Below are 25,483 nucleotides of genomic sequence, written 5' to 3' on the forward strand. Positions count from 1 at the left end.
GGGATATGTTGAAGTGGATTTTCCAAGGAAAGTGGCTGGACTGACAAGTGGGGGAAAAAGGACAGTTACCTGTTCCATAACTGGTGTTCTTCGAGATGTGTTACTCCTGTCTATTCCACAGTAGGTGTGTGTGCTCGCCACGTGCACCGGTGCCGGAAGTTTTTCCCTTAGCAGCATCCATAGTGGGGGAGCACTGCTGTGAGCCCTGGAGTGGCGCCAACATATCGCACCATAAAGGGGGCTGCGTGCTCCCCTCACCCTCAGTTCCTTCTTGCCAGACAACTCCGACAGAGGGGAAGGAGGGTGGGATGTGGAATAGACAGGAGCAACACATCTCGAAGATCGTGGGCTGCCCAACACGGGTCTAGCCTTACCCCGATCTTTCTCCCGGCACCACTGAGTCTTCCCTCGCTTCTTAGAAGGGGAGCGGTGCCGGCTCGTCGATGGGGCCTCGCTGCGCACCGGCAACGCGGTACCGGGCGCGGAATCAGGACGGTGCGCCTGGGGCGCTTCGCTGCGCGCCGAGGACTAGGTGCCCGGCGCGGGGTCGGCTCTACACACCGGTGCCATGGTCAACGCCGACTCCATTAGGAGAGCTCGGAGTCGGATCTCATGCTCCCTCTTTGTTCGGGGCTTGAAGAAGCGGCAAATTTTACACTTCTCACTAATGTGAGCCTCTTCCAGACAGCGAAGACACTGAGTATGTGGATCGCTTCTGGGCATAGGATTGCGACAAGAGTCGCACGACTTGAAGCCTGGGCCATGGGTCATGCCCCGAGACCAGCACTAACAGAGAAAGTTCAACAAGTAACTTCAGGGAAAGCTGGATACCACTAAGGCTAGAAATGCTGCAGCAAAGCTGGAGAACAACTTCCGACTACCTTTACTGGTGGCAAGAAGGAACTGAGGGTGGGGGGAGCACGCAGCCCCCTTTATAGCGTGATATGTCGGCGCCACTCCAGGGGTCACAGTGGTGCTCCCCCACTATGGATGCTGCTAAGGGAAAAACTTCCAGCACCGGTGCACGTGGCGAGCACGCACACCTACTGTGGAATACACAGGAGCAATCACTCGAAGAAGAAAAGTTGAGATCCTCAAGCAGTAAGACCCAGAAGTGTGAAGCAGAAGAGGAAGGCTACTTTGGCTGGCAGGGATACAACCTACTATCAGCATCGGGGAAAGGCCACAGGAAGCAGGGTTGCCCGTATATCTAATGTGGACTGAGGGAATATTGTGGTTGGACTGGGGTGATGGGGAGCACTAAGGGAGAAAAGCAATTCCTGGAAGAGTGAGCTGAAGACCAGAGATGGGGGTTATTGATTCAGCAGCCATTTTTTTTGGGGTGTGTGTGGGGGAAATGCAATGGATCTCTTTTGGGGTCCATGTCCAATTTCAATATGCCCCCCCCAGCCTAACTCCATGTCCCACTCTGCACATCCAATTCCAGTTCTCTTCCTCCTGCACTCTGGCTCCTGATCAGATGTGTCCCCTATCTCCTGGCCCCCTAATCCCCAGTCAACTTGCCCAGCCTGTCCCAGTCACCCACTGCCTATCTCAGTCTGTTCCTCTCCAGGCTTGTCACACTACTCACCCTGCCCATGCAGATTCCACCCTTGCCCCCTCTGCATTCGATTCAGGTGGCCTTCTCCTCCATTCTGCCTGAGCCCAGAAGTGGGAGTACTGAAAGGACAGGAGAGAGAGGCTCCCTGCTCAGTTCTGGACCCAGCATGGCCCAGAACTCCAAATGCAGGGGGAGTCCTGCTCAGCCCCAGACTGCAACATACACAATACATGAAATCTTTGGGAAAATTTGTAAGTTGTGAAGCCCTAGCAAGTCTCTACGGAACACATGCAAATTGCAGTTTTTCAGACTCTTAACTTGGCCAAATTTGGGCAGATCATCATATGGATGGAAAAAGGCACATTCCTGATACATAGGCCACCCCTACCAAATTTAAACTGCTTGCTCCAAAGCATGGGGATGCTGGAGTTTCTCAAAATAAAAGGTTGCCTGTATTTTTTTTAAATGGGCAAAAACATGGGTCAATGAGCTTTATGACCGGCGGGGGTCTGCCAATTACCTCTCCATCCTAGAGCAAACCAAGGGCTACTGGCAGGTCCCCCCAGCAAACAAAGCACCGAAGAGAACTGCCTTCTTCACACCCTGGAGGCTGTACCAATGTATAATGATGCCCTTTAGCCTACATGGAGCGGTGCGACTTTCCAGCGTCTAATGGACTGGGTACTACAGCCACATGGGGTGTACGCTGCAACATACATAGACTACATCATTTACAGCCAGGACTGGGAAGACCATCTTAAACATGTCATGTCCGTATTGTAGACGTTGAAGGTGGCAGGGTTGATGGCGAACCCAGCCAAATGCCATCCGGGGCAGCAGGAGGTGACCTCTCTGGGCTACTGCGTGGGAGGAGGAAAACAAAGACCCCTGGTCGACAAAGGACAAGCCCACGCAAAGTGCGTTGTTTCTACGACCAAGCAGCAAGTGCACCAGGTTTGGCCTCACAGAGTACTATTGATGATTCTTCCCGGTGTTTGCCATGATCGCAATGCCCCTAACTGACCTGGTGAAGAACAGCGCTAGAAGGTCCCATGGTCAGCAGCCTGTGAAATGGTCTTCTGGGAAGTGAAGGAGAGGCTGAGCCAGGAACCCGTACTCACCCATCTGGACTTCACCCCTGAGTTCACTCTTCAGATGGATGCCTCAGAAGTGGTCCTGAGTGCAGTGTTGTCCCAGAACATTGACAGGGAGGAGCACCCCACAGTATACCTCAGCAAGAAATTGTTTCCACGAGAGACATCCTACTCAGTCATAAAAAAAGGAGTCCTCCTGGTGAAATGGGCTGTGGATGCGCTGAGCTATTATCTGTGGGGGAACTCCTTCAAACTGGTGACCATGCCCTAGTACGTTGGCTGAACACCATGAAAGACACCAACTCTAGGCTAATGAGATGGTATGTCTTGCTACAGCCCGATAGCTTTGAAATCCTTCACGGGGCTGGGAAAAACATTAATAAGACCAATTTCTTTTCGGGGAGGGAGAGGGAGGATTTGCCTGATAAAGCCCCACAGCAGAACCTGAGGGGGAGGGTGTGTGATAGAGTGTATGAACCCCTTACTTGCTGCTAAGCGAGACCCCCCCCATCACTCAGCTATGACCAGTAGGCAGGAGCCTCCTGCCACGTCCCCCAATGACACAACAAGAAATGGCAACAGTACAATGACCACTTCTAGTTTGACTGCCTATATGCATATAACAATCTTTATTGACAAAAGTAAAATTACTCAGACCAGAATCAACTGTGCACTGCAGATATGAATTAGAGACTTTTTAAAAACACAGCCTTGATTGTGAGCTCATAAATAGAATATTATATATAAACTGGTTAAATGAAGTTGAATGAGAATGCTATTCCCCATCCTAGAAAAGTCAACATATAAAAATAACACTGAACACTAGAAAAAGAGTAGCAGAAAGAGTTCTCTCCACTTTCCTTATGGACTTCCAAGATTAAACTGATTGCCCTTGGGAGGGTTGTCTTAGGAGTGAGAGGGGAAAGTTTAACATTGATAAGTTTCACAGTAGAGATTCTCTAATTTGTGATCCATTCCAGTTTTCATTTCCTCTTCAGCTGGCTGGCTTTGTTATCTTTGCCATCACAAGAGGAGCAATGCAGAACTGCTACGGTGAGACCATCAGCTGGATGCAGGCAACACTATTGTCACATTTTTGTATTCCAGCTTTTCCAGTTACTTGCTCAGTTCCTGCTCCAAGAAAGCTTCTTCCCACTGGCTACAGTTAAAACATACCAGCTACTTCTGTAGCACATCTTCTCTATATGCAATCTCTGACTTTATCCACTAGCAAGGACAGTGAACAATAACGGGCACCTTTACTGGGTTGTGCAGTCAGGTGCTTTATCTTTTTCTGACGCTCCAAACAAGTGCTTAAAGCGATCTTCTATACGCTCTGTTCCTGCAGGTCGCATGTCTAAGTAAGAGAGAAAATAGAAAGACTTGTAACTTTCCCAGTTTAGCACATGCTAGAGTACAATTGCTTTGTCTTGTCTAGACTTTTAGAAGGTGTTCAAAAGATTGAGCTAGACTACATAATCCAACCACTACCTTTAAATCCTAGTCTAGACAAGGCGCTTCTTTGATCTTAGCAGTTGGGCTGGGACATGGAATTGTGTGGGGACCTCAGACATTGGGAGATTTGCTGGCAGAAGCGGCAGCAATAAGTTAGATCACACTCACTGAACAGTGGTGACAATGTCAAAAGTTGCTCCAGCGACCTAGTACTTCACCACACTGCTAGGGAGTATTGATGGTTTTTCAAACAGCTAATGGTGCTGTTAAGATGTAATGCAGGCCACCAGTAAAAGCTTCCCCTACAAAAGGTGGCTGGGTGGAGAAGAGCAGAGAAGCCATTATTTGCAGGCCAAGGTTTGTGGAGACAGGCAGGAAAGAAAAGGAGCAGAGCAAAGCAGGGTAGGGGGAATGGGAAAGGAGACATTGCCCAGGCTGCCATCTTTGCAACTGGAGATGGAGAGACTAGTGGCTTGGGTGCAAAACTTGCTCTTGAAACTAAAGGTTAGGCCTTGGAGACAGAAATTTGCTTAAATGCTGTCTTTAGAGTCACGTGGGTGAAACTAGCTCATAGCTCTCTGCATTGGTGGAGGGCCAATGCTGGAGAATTCACTTGGGCTGGCCAGAAGACAAGAATGCCATTTTGTGCAAAGTTTTGAGGTTTTGGCATCTGGTTTTGTTCTATATTGGGATGAAATACAGACCTTTTGAAACATCTGGCTAAAAACAAGACAGCCACCTACCCAAGAGTAGCCAATATTCCAGTTGTTAGGGAACTACTTATGACATGGGAAATTGAGGTTCTTCTATTTCAACAAACTAGCAGTTTACAACAAAACTGTTTAATCCAAAAAAAATCCCAACCAGGTCTAGAATTCACCCCTTCCAAACCTTTCTGAACTAAAACTACATAAATGAAATAATGTAAATAAAAAATACAACCCCCCACCCATTCAGAACCCAATATATCCACTGTACAATTGCACAATATTTCATTTGTCCAGACTTACGGCTAATCACTAAATTCAGTTTATACTGCAATAAAAGCTAGCCCAATCTTTCCAATACTCACCCAGTTGAGGTATTCAAGTCCCCCAGTACATATGAATTAACTGTAGCGTGCACCTACACTAGACCTTTCACAGGTCTGACTAGCCAACCCTTTAACGTTCTACTGAATAGGTGTTCCTAACAGAAACAGCATTGCATTACGCACCTGTAAGTGTGCCTAAGCTCGAATTATCGAAGAAATTTGGACAAGTCAGAGGCAGTGTGTTTGGTGAATCCAGAGGCAGGATTTCTCGTGAAGAAACTTCCTTGGAGGGAGAAGGCATTTGCTCTTTAACTGAATGAGGTGTGGTCTTCCTTGGAGACCTCTGTATCTTTTCCCGAGTGGTGTCTCTACAGGATTCTGCTCTCATTTTTAGTGCTCTCTCTTTCCATTTGGTTAGTTCTTCTTTTAGCTGAAGCTCATTGCTTAAAAGGAGAAAATGATAAAAGTGTAAACTACTGGAAGCATGACAATGCAAGTTCCCTCACACTGCCATATCAATGTGTCCTGATCCTGACTTCAAGGGACAATCTCTAGAATCAAAGCAGTTAAGGCTCCATACCCATTCAACTTTCTGCTGCAAAACTGCTGAACAGATAACCAATTACTGCCAACTCATGTGAGCAAGTTTATATTAAGAAGGGAAGCCAGCTCCTTTCCTAAGTTGTAAGGAAGAGACAATGATAAAATGTCACCACTGGTGGTATTCGGATTCAAACCGCTGATGTGTGAAAGGCACAAGTCCCTGGCCACCAAGAGAAGAAAGTTCATCAAACAAATGGATCTTGAAACAACATTCTAGACTCTGATGATCAGCTTTTTAAACTTACCTTACTAGAAGGTCATTGTTTTTCTTCAACTGCAGGTTTTCTTTCTGTAATTTAGCTTGTTCAGATTTTAAAATGAGCATTTGTGTGCTCTGCACAATCCCACTGCCACCACCACAAGTCAGGGGTATATGTGATTCCTGAGGAACATCTTTTCCTGATATTACTGGGGAAAAAATTATTTGAATATATATTAGAAGCTATTATTTGCTATATCTTGGACAATACAAAAATCAAGTAAAGTTGACCTTCATAAAGTAAATAAAGTAGTGTTCTATGACTAGAAAATTATATTAAAATTCCCTTTTGGGATTAGGTGTTCACTGTACAGATTACAAATACAGTTACAACAGTTTCAACCTTTCTATACAGGAATTCACAGACTGCCAGTTACCTAGTATAAAATTCAAATGGTTCTCTAGTAAATCAGATGATCTAATAAATTTAACTGACAAATCCAAAATACAGTTATTTTATATCAGTTATGGTTAGAAGAGATAACCATAATACCTAGTTCATAGAATTATTCAGTAATAGATCTTAAAGCACTTTACAAAAAGAGGATAGAATTGTTATTCCCCTTTTACAGGTGGGTAAGTTGAGGCCTAGAGAGAGGAAGTGATTTGCTCAAAGTAACCCAGTGAACAAAGCCAGAAACAGAACCCAGGTCTTTCAAGTCACAGCCCAATGCTCTATCTACTAGGCCCCACTGTCTCACATCTTGATATAGTGAGGATTGCCTCTAGTTTTGCAAAAGCTATACAAACTTGCCACGAACTGTGTACCACTCTGTCCAGGAGTGTTTGATGAAAGTGTAGGGCCAATTATAGAAATATCCAGACATGTCCTTCAGATATGACAAGCAAAAAAAAAAATTAAAGGTCTGCACTTTCATACCTTGTCGCTGCTGTAGTCACATACGGAAGAACTCTAAGCACTAAATTACTGTGATTTCCAGAGTTAATGAGTGGGGTGTGAAGAGCTCTCTCATTACACCTCACCTACCATATGTCCCAAAGAAAGTCCTGTCCCTCCTTTAACCAACTGTGGACCAAAGACTAACATTTTTCTATCTAGTGCTTTATGTACAACCCACAGCCTCAATTCTATGTTTTGTTTATATAGATATTGTGAAAAAAAAAATCCCTTGTATGTATTTTTTATTTACCAGTTACATCTTGTTCTTGCTGTGCTCTTCTCAGTTCTTCTTTTAATTTTCTTAACTGTTCCTCTTTGTGTTCTGCAAGAGCTTTTGTAGTAGCAATTCTGCATAAGGAAAAAGAGGAAGCCACTATTTTAGCAGTTTGCCATTGTGAAATTCTGCAACATTTTGCAGTTTTAATTTGTCTGTTCTTCTCCAAATGAGAAATCAAACAGCAATAGGATCCAAATATACTGATAAAATAGCAAAACATATCAGAGCTAAGAAACTCGAACTCTTCACCAAGGAAACACAAAATATTTAATTTATACAGCCCCTCATCCCCCACCCCTTATGACAAAATGGCTCTATAGTTTCTGGGTAGATTAAAGACACTCAGAGCTCTCTTCAAAACCATGCCTGAGCACCAAATATCCAATAAGGTTTGTATTTTCAGTGCAGTTTCTACCTATTCTTGGGAGATATCTGAAGTGTCTAGGTAGGATGTTTGAAACAACCTGTATTAAAAAACTACTTTTAAACATCAGATCTTATGCTTTCCAAAAATATAACTGGGAAATTACAGGATGCATAGTACAGTAAAAAACTTAAACTTACTCCTGTTCAAAAATTCTGGATTGCTTCATTCTTTCCATGTCAGCTTTCACCAACTGAGTTTTGAGATGATCAATTTCTTCTTTATATAACGTGGCACCTTTATCTAATTTTGCCTAATATGTTGGGTGGGAGAAAAGAGGAGATCTAGTGATAAGAAAGTTAGATCTCTTAAAGTTAATTAGGGATATTTGAATACCATCTTGCAGAGGCAATACTCTTATTCTAATGATATAACTTTATTCCTGAGGGCATTCTGTGCCAAAAAATTAAAATTCAGCGCACAATATTTTAAAATTCTGCACATTTTGTCAAATAAACATGGAGGCTCCAGCATGGCATTGGGGAGCACAGGCCACTGGCTGCACAGAGGTGGGAGATCACTGTGCAGCTCCCTCCCCTCCCCGGGGACATGGACTCAGCGGTGAGACGGTACCCAACCCTGACACAGTGCAAGGACTGGGTCTGCCCCAGAAACATCCCGGGGCTCTGCCCCTCCGTGCCAGGTACATCAGGTGTGGACAGGCAGGCTCAGCAAGACAGGATCCAAGTGTGGAGGGGCTTAGTGGGGGGGGGGGGGGGATCCAGATATGGGTTAAGAGGGTTCTGTGTAGGGCAATCTGGGTGCAGGTGGCTCAGTGGGGTTCTGGGTGTGGGAAAGGATCTGGATGCACAGGGGCTTGTTGGGGGGTTCTGAGTGCAATGGTAATGGGACTTTTCAAGGGGGTCCAGGTGAAGGTGGTTAGGGCTCAGCGGAGGGGAGGGGAGTGTCTGGGTGTGAGGGGGATAGAGCTCAGCAGGGGGATCTGAGTGTGGGTGGCTTGTCGGGGTGGTCCAGGTGCAGGGGGAGTGGGGATCCTCAGGAGAGGTTTTGAGTGTGAGGGGGAGGGGAAGGCTCCGCGGGAGGGTCTAGGTATGAGGGGGTCTGGACAGGGGATGGGCGGATGAGGGAGCAGCTCCCTGTACAGGAATGAGTGCAGGAAGCGGGGGTGGAGAGAGAGTTTGCAGAGCTTCCTGCAGCCAGGGAAGAAATCTGGGGGTGCCGTGCAGGGGAAGTCCCATCCTCCTCAGCCCAGCCTAGCTGCTGAGCCCGGCGCAGGGTAGGAGCCACCAGCTGGGTCTTCCCCAGTCCGCCTCCTGCCCCACAGTGATTTACCTCTTTGCCGGCTGACCTGGAAACCTGAAACATACTGCTGGGGAGGGTTTCATGACTGCTCTTGTGGCCTCCATTTGCTTCCCATCAGAAAGTCATTTTCTGTGGGGAAGCAAATAAATCTGTGGGGGACATAAATACTGCACATGCGCAGAGGCGCAAAATTCCCCATGGAGTATAACTTGGGTTCCAAGCTTGGTCACTCGTTGCTGCACCAAGAATGTCTGAAGAGACAGGCTAAACCATAGGAAAAGAATGCATCACTTCAATACCATATAGTGCAACAGATTGGCTTCCACATGTTGGCCTTCAAGAACCTTCTCAGGTTTCCTCCCAGCTCTCAAGTGGAAAATAGGAGTGACATTTCGCTTAAACAACTGAAGTTTTACAATGAAACATACCTTGAAAGTCTGTTTCTCTGTTAATGCATTTCTAAGACACTTCTCTGTCTCATTTAATTTAGCCTGAAGTTGGTTAAGTTCACTTGCAGCAGCTTTCATTTTAATCTCCGTTTGTAACATGGCTATTCTTTCTTCCTTCTCCTTGACATTTTTTCCTGCTTCATTTACTGCATTTTTCAGCTTTTGGATTGTTGTTTTCATAATCTTGAGAAAAATATCCAGTTATTAGAAGTTATCCTAGCAATTACAACTACATTTGACAGGCTTGTCAGCTGTATTAGAAGCCAAGGAAATAAAATGTCGTCTCATTCTGCAGTCTCCAGGGCTGTCAGCATGACATTTTCCCAAATAGTCCAGCGTGCTCAAAACTTTAGAAAACAAGTGCATCTGACAACTGATTATAAGCTATCAGCTACCCAATTGTCCCACACTCATTTAAGATTCTTGCAGATGTACCAGATATCTTCATTTCTTCACTATAGTCAAATACCTAGTCATTTCTACTAAAAGTTTATGAACTGATGGATCACCCATGTGATTATCTAGTTTCCCAGTTCAGTCCTGATCCAATAGGACCTTTCTGAATTATTCTTTGAAATAAAGGACATTTAATTCTTTAATTTTGGTTCTGAGTTCTGTGCCAATCCCTAGTCTAACACACATAAAGACTGTATGACCACATGTAGCCTTACAGCCTTCGCACTGTTAGGCACAATATTTTAAATATATTTAAACACATTTTAAATGCTCTCAGTTGGTTCATATTCATGTGCACTATTGTAAATCTAACCTGTAGCCACAGCGTTAACTCTTCACATTCTAAATAAGACTGCTTTAATTTATTTTTGGATAATGAAACAGCTACAAAAAAGTTAAGTGTAGTCTGGGCTAGTGGTGTGTATAGCACAGTTTTATATTAATTATCTAGTCTCTTATTTTCTTAGTTCAGTTTAAAGTATCCTGTGAAATTTCTCTGCTTCGTTTACAGGTGGTTTTGCATGTCTGCTGATTTAAGTTGATTAACATATCAGATTATATACCTTTATATCTTGTTCTGTGGCTTTTAATTGGTTACAAAGTCTATAGTTTTCTTCTTCTAATGCAAGATTAGCAACACCACAAGGTGCCAGCTGTTCCTTAATTGTCTTCAGTTGCTCAAGTAACTCCTCAGTTTTCCCTTTTCTTTGTTTCAGTTCAATTTCTGAGTCCTTGCAATAGTTGGCAGTTCTGGTATCCATCTCTGATGAAGTTTGAAGGAGTGTCTGCAAAATTAAATAGGCCATGCATGTAACTGTAAAACTATTTCCTTTTAGAACCCAGTCACAAATAAAATACCGTGAAGATATATGCTAAGAAACCAACACAAATATTTAACTTGTCAGAGTACGTACATCCACTTGTATGGAAATAGCAAAATAATTATGCAGGAAACGGACTCTTTGAAAAGCAGTTAAATGTATGCATTTAGAATATATTAATTTCTAATATACAAGATGGGAGCCAGTCCTGAAGACCTTCCTGAGGTACAAATTGGACTTCCAGATTCGGATGATTCTCTTCAAGAACCTTAAAAATTTGGGGTGGCAGGGAAGAACCCAGAACTTCCTGTCCTTAAACTTTTACTCCCACTAACGTAGTTTGAGTTTTTTAGGGTAGGAAAGGTATGGAAAAGAGAAAAAAATGAACAAAGTTTTACCAGATTATTGTATCAAGTCTTGAAGTAGTGTTGGAGAAACCAGAAAATAGTATCCTAGGTGAAGAGTTTGAAGAAACAGAAGTGACTGGATCAAGCCCTAAAGCTATGCAAAGTCACATCTATGCACACTGGTCATGCACGACTTCAATAGGTGACTTTTCCCTGAATTTCCAATGGGCTTTGAGTCAGGCCCTTAAATGAGCCAAGATTTTGCCTCCCCCTAATCATATGACCTGTAAACTATACTTAACAAAGTCAGTTACAGTTTCAGATAGAAGTCATCATGGTCTGACAAAAGTTTTCAGCAGACTAGCTCCAACAGAGAATTGGTAGTATCGCTGCCGTAAGCCCCATTTAGGAGCTATAGCGTGTAGCTATGGAAACATCTCTGGTACGTAGAGGTGCCTGGACTTAAGGAACAACACGTGCTCTGAGCACTATTACAGACTTTTAAAAAAAAAATACCCTTCTCCACCCCAATTACAGAGTAAAAAGCACAGAAACTGAGAGAAGAAAGTTCATGGGAGGCAGGGGAGAAAACAATTTTCTGAATGAAAAATCTTTAGGGCTCCATCTGGCCTGAAGGTCAATATGGACCAAGAAATTGCAGAGGGCACCACGCTTGGATGTGTGAGAAAAGCCGAAAGGAACAAACAAAAAAAACCCCTGTAAAACTTCTAAGTAGAGCTTCACTTTACAGCTTAGTACAATATGAAGATACTACCGGAAATTAGATGCTTTGCCTATACACAATATACAAATACTTGTTAACACAAGAATACTCACAGAAAAAAAATATCTGGTGGGTTTATAGATTTCAGAGCTATGTTAAAAGACAAGTTGAATGATGTACTGTTATAGCAGGAACTTTTACCTTGACTTTAGGTGTCCAGAATTTAATCATTCGTAAAAGCCTCTCATTGTCTTGCTTTATTCCATCTTTAATTTTTTCTACATCACAATAATTTCCTGAACATGTTTCCAAAAACTGCATTGCTTCTTTTCTAGCACTCTCTTCCTTTTGTAACTCAGCCTCTATACTGAGAAGCTCAGTTTCTATTTCTGACATGTCTCTGAGAATGTGCTGCATTAAAAAAAAAAATGAAAACAAGCGATTTACCAATTTGATTGAACTACATTAGTTTTCAGCCACTGAATGGTTCAAATAACTTTACTTGCAATATTGTTATAGTAATTTTTTTTTAAATTGTTAGTAAACACTGTATTTGCTATATCTTACACTATAATGTTGTATATGGAATATTTCTTAGCTTCTAGTTACCCTATATTTGAAGTATAGATTCAAAGTTTATTTTACATTCGACCCCCTTTGTTAATAGCATAAAAAAAAAATCCTTAACCTAATGGCACACTTGTGCAGTTAAATGATATATATATTTAAAATAATCAAGCAAGAGATTTTTACAAATGGAGTTGTAGGTGCTTTACAAGACCAACATATAGAGATCCCCAGGGCTGAATATCTTGCATATAAGCTCACTTAGTGTGTCACTTCATAAATAAATTGCAAATTTAATTCTGATCAGATCAGAAAATTAAGATAAAAGAGATGAATTATATTTAAAAAGTGAAGGTTAGTGTCAATTATTTTCCTATAGCTTACTAAAGTACGAGTCACCTGCAAATAAAAGCAACTCCACAGTGAAGTAGCACATCCATGTTGTGATATTTCCCAAAATATAAATATTGACGTTTATTTCAGTCAAACAATATACTGAGTGCTACCTCGATGTGGAGGTCCAACTTCTGCTGCAATTCATGGATGTTTAACTCTTGGTAAGCTGTTTCATCCTGTTTCAAACAAGTTTTCTTGAGACACCGAATCTGAGACAGTAGCTCATTCTGTTTTCTCTTCTCATCAAGCAAATCCATTTCATGGTTGTTAATGGTAGTATAGTATTCTGCCTTCTTCTGGCAAACACGGCTGAACAGAAACTGTTGAATATGAAAAGGTCATCATTAAAGGATACCTTGCATCTAGATAAGATTCTAGACAGCTGTGTAGCACTTCATGCATATGCAAAAATTTTAAAAGCAATGTATAGTAAAAGGCCTAGTAAAAAACCCTCATCTCAATTATTTCCACATTATGTTTGTAAAGAATATATTTTTTATAGCTCTCAAAAAGCTCAAAGGGTTAAGGGCATTTGGACTAGACTGACTAAGATACTAAACTAGTGGTGGGAACATATACTACATAGCTTGCAATCAAACCAAGAGCAGAATTTGGACCCAGGCAAATTAAAATACCTTGATTTCAGAGGAGTTACTCTAGATTCACACCAATGTAATCAAGTGAAAATCTGATGTATTCATTTTATGACATCTAGTATGGCCATAATCTGATCTGCCAGGTTTAAAGTTTATTTTTTAAATGGCTGAAACTATTACATACACACAAAAGTGCCCCCAAAGCAAATAAATGAAGGAAGACTATAAAAGGAAAAAAGGACCAACAATTATTATGAATAATTAACAAGAACTTAAACATACGACTCCAAAAATGCAAATGCGGATGTGACGTTATGAGATCAGACTCTATGGAACATTTGTTTAATTTCTTAGCTAACAAACATTTACAAAAAGTGACAGCTGTACAGTCTCAGGCCTAGTGAAGGTTTTGTCTTCTTTGAATTACTGTCACCAGTAACAGAAAATTGCCTGGAATCACGACTATAAAGACCCAGAAGAGAATTAACATGTTAAACTACATTTACTGTACCTATCTACATAACAGAACCTGATCTACTCAGATGGTAGACCTCCTCTCCTTCCCCCATTCCTTTTCATTTTAAGTGATTAAGAATGAATGCAGTCAATCACTCAAATGCAAGATGGGTGAGGGTTGCAAGTATCCAGAAAAGTTAAACCTACCCAATAAAGGTCTCAAATCAACACCTGCCATGGGACAAGGCTATGATATGAAAGCAACCTGTATTTGGAAGAGGTTTACATAACGATCCACAATTCTACTTCTGGAGCATCTAGCATACAGATCAAGTTTTCTTTGACTAGTTACAACTTTTTAAAGAAATATTAAGTGTACTAGACTATTCAAAGTAGCTGAACTATATTCAGAGTTTAAGGCCAATTCTATAGTCCTTAACTGGCCCCATTATATAGGGCTTATGCAGCAATTACATATCCGTTTACATTGCACCCCCTATATATGTTCTGCAATAACTGCATACAGCAGGACAGGTTCAGGAATGAAGCTCAACAGCAACACTGCATATTAGTTAGGGATTTCTTCACAACCAGAGTGCTCCATGAGCACTTGTGTTAGTATGTTGGCTATAATGTAAAAGCAGAGCTACATGAAGCCCTCCACACAACCGCTATTTGAAACTTGTACCTTAAGTTTGTTCAACAAGCTCTGGAGATGATTGCTTATTTTCTCATTTTCCGTTTGAAACCTTTTGACTTCTTTAGCCTGTTCAGGTGAAAGGTGTGTCAGCATCCCAGCTATTAGTGCTTGCTGACTGCTGAGTTCACTTTTCAGATTTAGAGACACTGTAGTGAGACACTCATACTTCTTTTCCATCATTAGGAATTTCTCCAGAAGCCCCTGAGATAAGGAGAAATGGAATCAGCCACAATAAAGAATAAAGCATCCTTGAAGAATATTTTGCAAAGTGCTCAATGATTGGATAAAGCTTTAACAGCCCATCAGACTCCAGGTGTTCTCTAGGGAATTTATTGGTCTTATAATGTAAAGAGAAATAACTATGGAGTAAGATTCCAATCACTACTCACCACAGAAGGAAATGGGATGCAAATTAGGTCAGACAGTACAAAGGCAGAGAGTTTGGTAACTCTTCAAAAGAGCCAGAGCCCCAGACTCAATTATATGCTTTCAAATGAGCTCAAGTTGTTTCCATGACTTAGACTCAAGGAACTTCATACCTCTGCTCGCGCCCACTCCTCCCCACACACTGAACTATCAAATATGTTCAATGTATTTTTCAGGACACAGTGAACATTTCAAGAAAGTGCACTGAATCAAAGTTTGCTAACTGGTATTGTCTCCTTCCTTGTCTCTGGTTACAATAAGTTACATTTAAACAAGAGGTTAGATTCCCCAATACTTCAATCCCCCAGAGAAAACACAGGAATTGCCATATTAGACCATTACCCTGTGTCTAACATGGCTAGTGCCAGACACTCCAGAGATATGTGCAAGAAACCCTAAAGCAGGCACTTATGAAATAACTTGCCCATAGGGAAGTTTCTTCCTAATCCCTATTAGTTAGATGTTGTGTTATGTCAAAGCATGAAGGATATTTCCCTTTCAAATCTTTAAAACAAAAATCTTAACACTGGATGTTTGCACTAACCATACAAACATCCAACCCTTTGACTACTAATGAACTCCTGGCCCCAATGACATTTTGTGGAAATGAATTGCACAGGCTAATTATGTGTAGTGTTAATTTTTCCAAAAAAGGGATTGTATGTATGCCAATACTGATATCAGATATCCAGTGTTGTAATAGTTGAAAAATTACCAACATTCAAGAAAGTGAACAAAAAACTCTTCAGGACATGGATGCTAGGAAGAAGCTTCTCCCATTGGTCAGGTTATTCAATAACTACCTACCGCAAGCTCTCTCATCCTTTCCTCAAAACAGTTGGAGACTGTCAGTCAGGGTCCTGGACTAGCTAGACCAGTGGTTCTCAAACTTTTGTACTGGTGACCCCTTTCACATAGCAAGCCTCTGAGTGCAACCCCCCTTATAAATTAAAAACACTTTTTATATATTTAACACCATTATAAATGCTGAAGTCAAAGCGGGATTTGGAGTGGAGGCTAATAGCTCACGACTCCCATGTAATAACCTCGCAACCCCTGAGCTAGACCAATGGTCTAACCCAGTATGGCAATTACTATTTTCCTCATCAGTTATAAATTGATTGTATTTCAGTTTCATTGAATGTTCCCTTGTTCTTGTATTATGAAAAAGGATGAATAGAAGTACCCAAGTTTACTTTATTTATATAATTTGTTATTCTCTCTCTCTCTCTCTGGACCATCTTATTCATCAGTCTTTCATTCTCACTCTCTTGGAATCATAGAATATCAGGGTTGGAAGGGATCTCAGGAGGTCATCTACTCCAACCCCCTGCTCAAAGCAGGACTAATCCCCAGCTAAATCATATGGAACCTTTTCCATTCCTTATTCTCATCACCTGTTTAGGCTCTAGTTTCTATTGTATCTTTTTGAGAGATGGGGTGATCAAAAAAGGACAGTTACCTGTTCTGTAATGGGCATTCTTAGTGATGTGTTGCTCCTGTCTATTCCACAGTAGGTGTGAGTGCTCGCCATGTGCACCGGTGCCGCAAGTTTTTCCCTTAGCAGTACCCATATTGGGGGAGCACCGCGGCGACCCCTAGAGTGGCACCTGTATATCGCGCTATAAGGGGAGCTATGGGCTCCCCCCACCCTCCATTCCTTCTTGCTGGACAACTCCAACAGAGGGGAAGGAGGGCGGGGTGTGGAACAGACAGGAGCAACACATCTCGAAGAACGCCAGTTACGGAACAGGTAACTGTCCTTTATTCTTCAAGTGATTGCTCCTGTGTATTCCACAGTAGGTGATTCCAAGCAGTAGCTGTTGGAGGTGGGTAGGAGTTCACGATGGTTCGTGACGAAGTACCACCCTGCCGAACCCGGCCTCACCCCTAGACCGGGAGACGACTGCATAATGTGAAGTAAATGTGTGAACTGAGGCTCACGTGACCGCCCTACAAATGTCCTGGATGGGGACATGGGCGACGCATGCAGCTGATGAGGCCTGAGCCCTCATAGAGTATGCCCTTACAATCGGTGGTGGGGGAATCCCTGCCAAATCATAACACATGCGTATGCACGAGGTGATCCAGCGGGAAAGCCGCTGGGTGGAGATGGGTTGCCCTTTAGCCCGCTCGGACAAGGCAATGAAGAGTTGAGAGGATTTCCGGAACGGCTTAGTCCGATCCAGATAAAAAGCCAATGCCCTACGCACATCGAGCGTGTGGAGGCAGTGTTCCTCGTTAGAGGAGTGGGGCTTAGGACAGAGCACAGGGAGGAAGATGCTCTGCTCCATATGGAAGGCGGAGACCACCTTTGGAAGTACTGGGAGTAGAACTGTGACGTTGTGCAGTCTATATGGTTTTATAAAAACATGATAATAAGTGAATATAATGTAACTGGGATAGTTTTAGAAAAATATGGTAAAAAGTGAACATAACGTAACGGATATGCTTCATGCAAAAGGTCTCTTGTAAGGTATCATTACAAAGCTCATAATCTACTGAGTGTGATCATCCTATTTGTAGAAATGTACCACTCTTGTATCTAAAACTAGAAATATAAAACATAACTCTGAGGGCCTATTGTAATTATGTAAAGTGTGGGCCATTAAGGATGGTTTGGAATCTTGATGACTCCCATTGTCTGCAGATGGCTGTATTTACCTGTGAGTCTTCCCGTATATGTGAGTGCTGGCAAGTGAGTAATGAAGTCTTGCAGTGACATACAATCATGTCACCTGAATTGTAATCCATCTTTAACCTGGTGCTTTTCCAGTGAGAGGGGGTGGAAATCCAGAGGGACAAAGGGTTCCCGCCTTATGCAAAAGATATATAAAGGGGTGGAAGAGAACAAGGGGGGGAGGAGCCATCATGAAGAATCCTCTAGCTATCACCTGAGCTGGAACAAGAGCTGTACCAGGGGAAAGAATTGTGCCCAGGCCTGGAAGGTGTCCAGTCTGAGAAAAAGCTTACTGAAGCATTTCTGAGGGTGAGATTATCTGTATTCAGTTTGATTAGACATAGAAGTGCGCATTTTATTTTATTTTGCTTGGTGACTTACTTTGTTCTGTCTGTTACTACTTGGAACCACTTAAATCCTATTTTCTGTATTTAATAAAATCACTTTTTATTTAGTAATTTACTCAGAGTATGTATTAATACCTGGGGGAGCAAACAACTGTGCATATCTTAGAACTCAACTGTTTCAATCAAGGTCAGGTACCAATTATACTTAGTATTATAGAGGGTGAACAATTTCTGGGTTTGCCCTGCATAAGCTTTATGCAGGGTAAAACGGATTTATTTGGGTTTAGACCCCATTGGGAGTTGGGCATCTGAGTGCTAAAGACAAGCACACATCTGTGAGCTGTTTTCAGGTAAACTTGCAGCTTTGGGACAAGTGATTCAGACCCTGGGTTGGTGTTGGAGCAGACCGGAGTGTCTGGCTCAGCAAGACAGGGTGCTGGAATCCTGAGCTGGCAGGGAAAACAGGGATAGTAAGTAGTCTTTTGCACATCAGGTGGCAGCTCCCAAGGGGGTTTCTGTGATCCAACCCGTCACAAGAACCCTTTGCCCTGGAACGGAATCGGTACCCTTTCCACCGCCCCTAGGTGGAGCAACCGGTCCACCTCCTGACGCAGGAGTCCCCCGGGGGCCATTGTGGATGGCGGGTGATTTGACGGGGGTGAGGTGAACTGCAACACATAGCCCTTGGAGATAGTACTGAGGACACATTGGTCCGAAGTTATGCGGGACCACCCCCTGAGGAAGGCAAACAATCGGTTGCAGAACACAAACTTTATTAATCAGGGGGTCTCACTGGCAACAGGCCTGGTGCCCCCCTGCAGATAGTCAAAACTGCCTCTTCCCCTGCCTCTTGCCTTTAGAGGGACCAGGCTGCGGGGCAGAGCGGGACTGCCTCTGAGACCGACGCTTCTGGTCTCTGGGCCTTTTGTACAGGGGCTCATATCTGCTCCTCGCAGGCTGAGCCGCCAGAAGCGATTTGGCCTTGTCCTGAGCCGGAGGGACATTAGAGGACCAAGGTCTGCAAGGTGGTGCGAGAATCTTTCATCCCATGCAGCCTGACGGCTGTCTGGTCCGCGAAGAGCACCTTGCCATCGAACTGGAGGTCCTGCATCAGTGATTGTGCCTCCGTTGACAGCCTGGACAACAAGAGCCACGACGCCCTACGGATGGTGATTGCGGAAGCCATCGAGTGGGCCACTGTGTCCGCCGCATTGGACGCCGCTTGCAGGGTCGCTTTTGCCACCGCCGACCCTCTTCCACCAGGGCCTTGAAGTCCTTCCTGTCCCGGTCCAAGAGGAGGGGCTCAAATTTAGGCAGGGACTCCCACAGGTTGAGGTCGTACCTGTTCAGTAAGGCGCGGTGGTTGGCTACGCGAAGCTGGAAGCTAGCTGACTAATAACAACATTTTCTGCCAAAGGAGTCCAGTCTCCTGGCGTCCGATTCCACAACGAGCGAGCTCGGTGCCGGGGGTGAATACAGGTATTCACGGTCCTTCGCCGGCACAAAGTATTTCCTCTCAGACTTTTTAGAGATTGGGGTCAAGGAGGCGGGAGTTTGCCACAAGGAGTTTGAAATGTTGGCAATACCGTAGTGCAGAGGAAGGGCCACACGGCTCGGTGCCGAGGGAGACAGCACGTTAAAGAGGGAATCGGACGGACCCTTCATCTCCTTGGCCTGCAGATGGAGGTTGGAAGCCACCCACTTTAGCAGGTCCTGGTGTGCCTTGAAGTCCTCCTGCGGGACTGATGGCGGAGGCGCCGCTATGGTGTCATCCGGTACCAGAGAGAGAGTCCGTAAGGAGCCAGGCGCCTCGGTTGGTGCCGGGGTGTCGATACCGAGGTCAGAGTCCTGGCGCGGGTCCGCCGACTCGTGACCTGCCGACTTGTCTTGTGGGCGGCCAGAGGAGGCCGATAGAGCCCAGGATGCTCCGGCGACTGAACGGGCCTCCACTTGGGCTGGCACCGATGGCCACCAACGGCACCACTGTCCTTGCCACAGAGTCCCTTGCTTGAGCATGGGATGGCAATATGTGCCCCGACGGAACGGCGCGTGCTGAGAGTGGGTGGACGTGTGCAGAGGCCGAGGTCGCCGAAGAACGCTCGGTGCCACGGGAGCAGCAGGAGCGGAGTCTGTGGCAGCATCTCCCTCGGGACCGGGATCTCGACGATGATGAACGGTACCCACGCAATGAACTGCTTCAGTACGCGTGACGGCAACGCAACGCTCGGTGCCCTGACGGCAAGGTACCCAGAGGGGAGCCTCTGGCGTGGCGCCTAGACGAGCGAGAGCTGGAATGGGAGCGGCGATGTCTGTCCGTCGAGAGCGGCTCCGATACCCACGTCTAGCAGGTGAGCATTCCTGGTGCCTCTCTCGGTGGCAGGCGGTGTGGAGAGTCCCCGCGACTCCCGTCCCGCCAGTGGTCCGGACGGTCTGGCCGGCATCGAGGGTGGCCGGGAGCTGTCGGAAGAGCGGCAACTGCGGCTGCTCGGAGAGGTCTGGTGGGCACCCAAAGGGGGCTTGCCTCGTGACCTAGGGCCCGTGCCCGATTGCAAGCTCGGCACGGGCAGGGACATAATGTCCTTTGCAGCCTGCACCGCCTCTGGCATCCGTACCGGTGGGGATGCCTGGGTCAAGGGTACCGGGCTGCTCCACTCCACACGAGTTGGAGCCTTAGAGCCCGGGGGGGAATCGAGGGCTGCCCAGCCTCCCCCTTGTCCTTATTGCGGTGGTGTTCCGAGGCCGAGCTCTTCCCTTGCTTTTTGGCGGGAGAGCAGCACCGACTGGTCGAAGGTGCCTCGCTATGTACTGACGACGCGGCGGCCAGCGCCGAGTCCGATCTGCGCACCGGCGTCAACGCCAACTCCATCAGGAGAGCTCGAAGTCTCTCCCCTTTTTGGTTCTTGGCTTGAACGACCTGCAGATCTTGCAACAGTCGCTGATGTGAGTCTCACCCAGGCAGCGAAGACACTCAGTGTGAGGGTCGTTCCTGGGCATAGAACAACGACAGGAGTCGCACGACTTGAAGCCTGGGGCACAGGGCATGCCCCGAGCCCGCTCTAGTCACTGAAGAACAATCTACAACGGTACCGCTAAGGTCGAGAAGAAGGGCTGCAGCAGAGCTGGAGCACAAAAACTCCGACTACCTTTACTGGCAGCAAGAAGGAACTGAGGGTGGGGGGAGCCCGTAGCTCCCCTTCTAGTGCGATATACAGGAGCCACTCCAGGGGTTGCCGCGGTGCTCCCCCAGTACGGGTACTGCTAAGGGAAAAACTTCCGGCACCAGTGCACGTGGTGAGCACGCACACCTACTGGGAATACACAGGAGCAATCACTCGAAGAAGAATGAACATGAAGTATTCCAATGAGAGTTCGTACCACTGATTTATGTGATGTGTTCTAAAATTTTCAGTATATATCATTCTGTTCCTTACAGAACCTAAAATTATGTTAACGTGCAGCAACAGCCAAAAAAAGGAGAGGTCTTCATTGAGCTGTCAACCCAGGTGTAAATTAACTGACATCTGAGGAAAAACATCACGAGTAGTTCAAATTATTCCTTCCAATGTGCACCATCTTGCATGTACACATTCAAGTTTTTGAACATTATCTATGTCAGATACATGTTTTACATAAGCCAGTTCTATGGTAGTTTAAGGAACCATATGAGTGCTACTGCTAAAACCAAACCATCTGACACATGGCTGGCCAGCAGGTGGGATTGTTGAGCTGCATTAAGAATGGTACTGGAAGGAACAGCAATCAGCAACATAACAGCATCTTCACTAGAACTCAACTGTTTCAATCAAGGTCAGGTACCAATAGCATGTGGGTGTTTGAAACATGGTATAAATTGGAGAAGCCCTTTACGTCTCTCTAACGTAGTTCAGATTAACCCTGCGCACACTTGCAGCAGAATCAGGGAAGTACAAATGTCAGCTGTAAGCCATATAAGCCATGCATCTTCGCACCCCTGATCTATGCAGATCAGCAACACCCCAGAATCTGTCCAAGGTTTTGTACAAATGCTCCTCTCACTAGCAAGGTTTTACATAGATTAGAAGAGTATTCTGTTTTGAAAGGAGAAAGGCTTCATTAAATACAGCTTTTTATATAAAGCTATGAGTTTTACAAAATATCAAAGTAAGAGTGCTTGTATATCAACTTTTCAGTAAAAAACATCATGAAACAGTTTTGTTCCCATAATTAAGATCAGACATTTTAATAGCAAAGTTCAATTCAAGAGTCTCTCACATTAACCGCAGACAAGCTGTTATCACTGTGTCCCCAAATGATTTGTGAGCTTTTAACCACTTCATTTTAGGACACACGTACCCCACCTCAATATTTTTATAAGGCTAAAAACCCTGCTAAAAAGGACAATTTAAAATCACTTAGGATAAACTGGTTACTAACCTTTCTGTAATGGTTCAAAATGTGTTGCATATGTCCACTCCAACATAGCTGTGTGCGCACCCCGATCACAGTTGCAGAAATATTTTCCCTTAGTGGTATCCGTTGGCTCCAGCACCTTCTGGTGCCATGCACACACAGTGCTGGTATAAAAGGCCCTGTCAACCTGCTCCCCTTTAATTTCTTCTTATTGACCGCCTCCGATAAGAGGGGATGGAGGGTCATTTTGGAATGGACGTGTGCAACACATCTCGAATAATCAGTTACAGAAAGGTTATTAAAAGGGTTATTTTTTTCCAAGTGCTTGCACATATCCATTCCAATGTAGGTAACTCCCAAGCAATTGTACAGGAGGTGAGTTCGGAGTTCAAGGACAAGCTGACTGCAAGACTGCAAGGCCAGAGCCGGCTTCTTCTCTAGCCTGCTGGGTGATGGCATGTGTTCTGTTCAGGTATAAAGCTAATGCTCATCTGAGGTCCAGGTGTGCAATGCTGCCTCCTGTTGGTTGCTGTGAGGCTTTGGAAAGAAGCAAGGAAGATGAACGGGTTGATTAAGATGGAAAGAGGATGGTACGTTGGGATGTGGGCATGGCGTAACTTGTCTTTATGAAAAATTGTGTATGGAGGGTATGCCATAAGGGCTCCAATTTCTCTGATCTGTTGGGCAGAGGTGCAACAAGAAGTGCTATTTTATAGCTAAGTGAACATAGGAGCATGTTGCCATTGGTTCAAATGGAGGTCTAATAAGAGAACGTAGGATGAGGCCGGGGTTGGTGCCCTGTGGCAGGTGAACCACCAACGGTTCCAAAACAGCCATTACGTAGGTGCTGGTCCCCATGACCCGGTGGCCAAATGTTTGGAGCCACCCCTGTACTTGGGGCTGCGGTCCCATAGGAATGGCCTGGGGAGCATCACGGGCAGCTGTGGTGACGGGGGAAGGGAAGGGAGGGAGGTAAGATCCCACTTCAGAGTCTGATGAAGAGGATGAACTGCGGTGTAGAGACCAAGGCAGTGCCATTCCATTTAGTGCTGGCAGTTAATGTTGAAGGGAAGATCTTGATGAGGCTGCCAGCAGGGGTTTTCCTCTAGATGGCAGTCGCAGTACTGGGTGAAATCCTGGCGACAACTCTTTGCCACTCAGTGTCACCAGTGGTGCCAAATTCTGACAATCTGGGGATGCCGGTACCAGTAGGGAAAGTAGGTCCCTGGCTGTTGCAAATGCCTCTGGAGTCAAAGGTACTGCAAACTGGCCAGAATGCTGTCTGCCTGTAGGAGGTGGCTCCTGTGCTGGCGTCAGTGGGGCTTGCAGTGGCACTGGAGCTGAAGGCATCTGATGTTGCAGTGCCATGGAGGAAGTCTGGCTCTCTCCTGGTCCCCATCTGCTTCGGAACAGCAATCGGCTCTTCTCTTGGCGTTTACAGTGCTGCTTCTTAGGCACCGAAGAAGATCTGTGCAGTGATTCTTGACCCATGCCAAGTGCGAGTATGGCTCTGAGGAAGGTCGTAAGGTTGCCGCCATGAGGAGGACCTTCAGTTTTGTTTCTTGGTCCTTTTAGGTGCGGAGTTTGAAGTTCCTGCAGATTTGGCAACAGTCTTTCCTCTGAGATTCCCCCAAGCACTTGAGACAACTCGAGTGCTGGTCACTAAAAGGCACAGACTTACCACAGGAAGCACAGAACTTTAAACCCGGTGACCAAGGCATGCCCCGGCACCGGGATGTGGATGACGCCACTAAGCATGGGGGCATCCAAAACTAAACTACGATAACTATTTACACTAAAGAAACAGAAGAGTCACTAGGAGAAAATTTCCTGAGCAATGAGGAGTTCCAGCAACTATCACTGGCAGTAAGAAGGAACGGATGGTAGTAGATCGGCAGGGTCCTTTATATCGGCGCTATGAGCATGCAGCACTAGACGGCACTGGCAGATATCACTAGGGGAAATAATTCCAGCAACTGTACTCAGGCATGCACATACTTACATTGGAATGGACATGTGCAAACACTTGAAGAATTATACATTATGTTTAAGGACACAATTTAGTCACAGATTCAGTAAATTTACTGGACCTCTGTGACTTCTGGCTTCAACTGTCCCTGGCTGCAGTCAGGGCCACGTACCCCTTTTCTCCCTCTGTGGCCATATTGCCCCTCTGATCCCTACCCTCTGGTTATTCTTAGTAAAGTCAGACAGGTCATGGGCTCCCGTGAATTTTTGTTTATTGTCCATGACCTGTCTGTGACTTTCACTAAAACTAAAAGTGACAAAATCTTAACCTTAATTATGTTGTAGATAGACAAAGATACTGCTCTAGAATTGTACCAGGGAATGAACAGTTCTATAGTTTCACACATCAGTTACCTATGTAGCTGATATTTACCTTTACTTCCAAGGCTTTTGCTTTCATGTTATCTGCATGTCTCAGTTTTGTGTCATCTGGTTGGTTTGCCTGAACTGCCACATCATTCAGATTCTTCTGTTTCAATTCATCTAGAGCACATTTAAGTTTTGCATTTGTTTCAGTGCACTGAAAAAATACATGCATAAGTATTAAGTAAAACTAATTTTACAGTAATATGACTTCTATTAGTATCTAATAGTATTTGGGACACAAACCATGTCAATATTTTTTTGCAGTTCAGTCTTGAGCAGGTCTCTCTCAGACTTTACACCCTCAAGTATTTGTTGGAGCTCATCTTTCTCTTGATTAATTGATGAAATCTGTTCTTGAAGTTGGAGATAGTGATTAGTTCTTTCAGCCACTAACTGGTGTCTTTCATGCGAAACACTGTTTAATGCCTCAGTTAACTGGTTGACCTACAGAAACAGTTAAACAACATTACTATGAATTGGTCCAATTATGTATACTTTCAGTATTAGAGTATTCACTCAATTTTGTCAACCACTGCATACAAATACCCATCCAACACCACCTTTTAAGACCTAGACTTAAATCTTGACTTGGGTCACCAGTGAAGAAGAGGTTAAAAAAACAACCAAAAAAACCAACTAACCTTCAGTGTAGTGGATCTTCATCTACTGCAAACTCAGAACAAATAATGAAAGGAAATAAGAAAGGAGAAGGAGGGGTAGGTGATGGTATCGATGTTTATAGTTGGTTTTATTGGCCTATCTACACCAGATATTCCATTGAAAGAAGCCACTACAAATTTAAAACTATTCTGTGAGTTTTGTGTCACCTGAGGAGACAGCACAAGTTGAATAGCTTGAATGTTAC

The 25,483-nt window shown here is 44.6% G+C and overlaps 1 protein-coding gene across 4 annotated transcripts in view; it reads right to left on the reverse strand.

Moving 5' to 3' along the window:
* Positions 1–3,269: 3,269 nt before the first annotated feature.
* The window catches only part of CENPE (centromere protein E), an 81,767-nt gene continuing 59,553 nt past the window's right edge, over positions 3,270–25,483 (reverse strand). For all 4 annotated transcript variants that reach the window (XM_065596183.1, XM_042859967.2, XM_008170146.4 and 1 more), the window contains 12 exons: positions 24,862–25,062; positions 24,626–24,772; positions 14,371–14,583; positions 12,741–12,950; positions 11,869–12,078; positions 10,339–10,560; positions 9,299–9,502; positions 7,748–7,860; positions 7,157–7,254; positions 5,992–6,154; positions 5,327–5,586; positions 3,270–4,012 (listed from right to left, as the gene is read on the reverse strand). In XM_065596183.1, coding sequence (XP_065452255.1) covers positions 3,915–4,012; positions 5,327–5,586; positions 5,992–6,154; positions 7,157–7,254; positions 7,748–7,860; positions 9,299–9,502; positions 10,339–10,560; positions 11,869–12,078; positions 12,741–12,950; positions 14,371–14,583; positions 24,626–24,772; positions 24,862–25,062 — 2,139 coding nt within the window. In that variant the 3' untranslated portion in view covers positions 3,270–3,914. The remainder of the gene's footprint in view (positions 4,013–5,326; positions 5,587–5,991; positions 6,155–7,156; positions 7,255–7,747; positions 7,861–9,298; positions 9,503–10,338; positions 10,561–11,868; positions 12,079–12,740; positions 12,951–14,370; positions 14,584–24,625; positions 24,773–24,861; positions 25,063–25,483) is intronic.

Source organism: Chrysemys picta, chromosome 5, assembly GCF_011386835.1.
Source record: "Chrysemys picta bellii isolate R12L10 chromosome 5, ASM1138683v2, whole genome shotgun sequence".
Lineage (NCBI taxonomy): Eukaryota > Metazoa > Chordata > Testudines > Emydidae > Chrysemys > Chrysemys picta.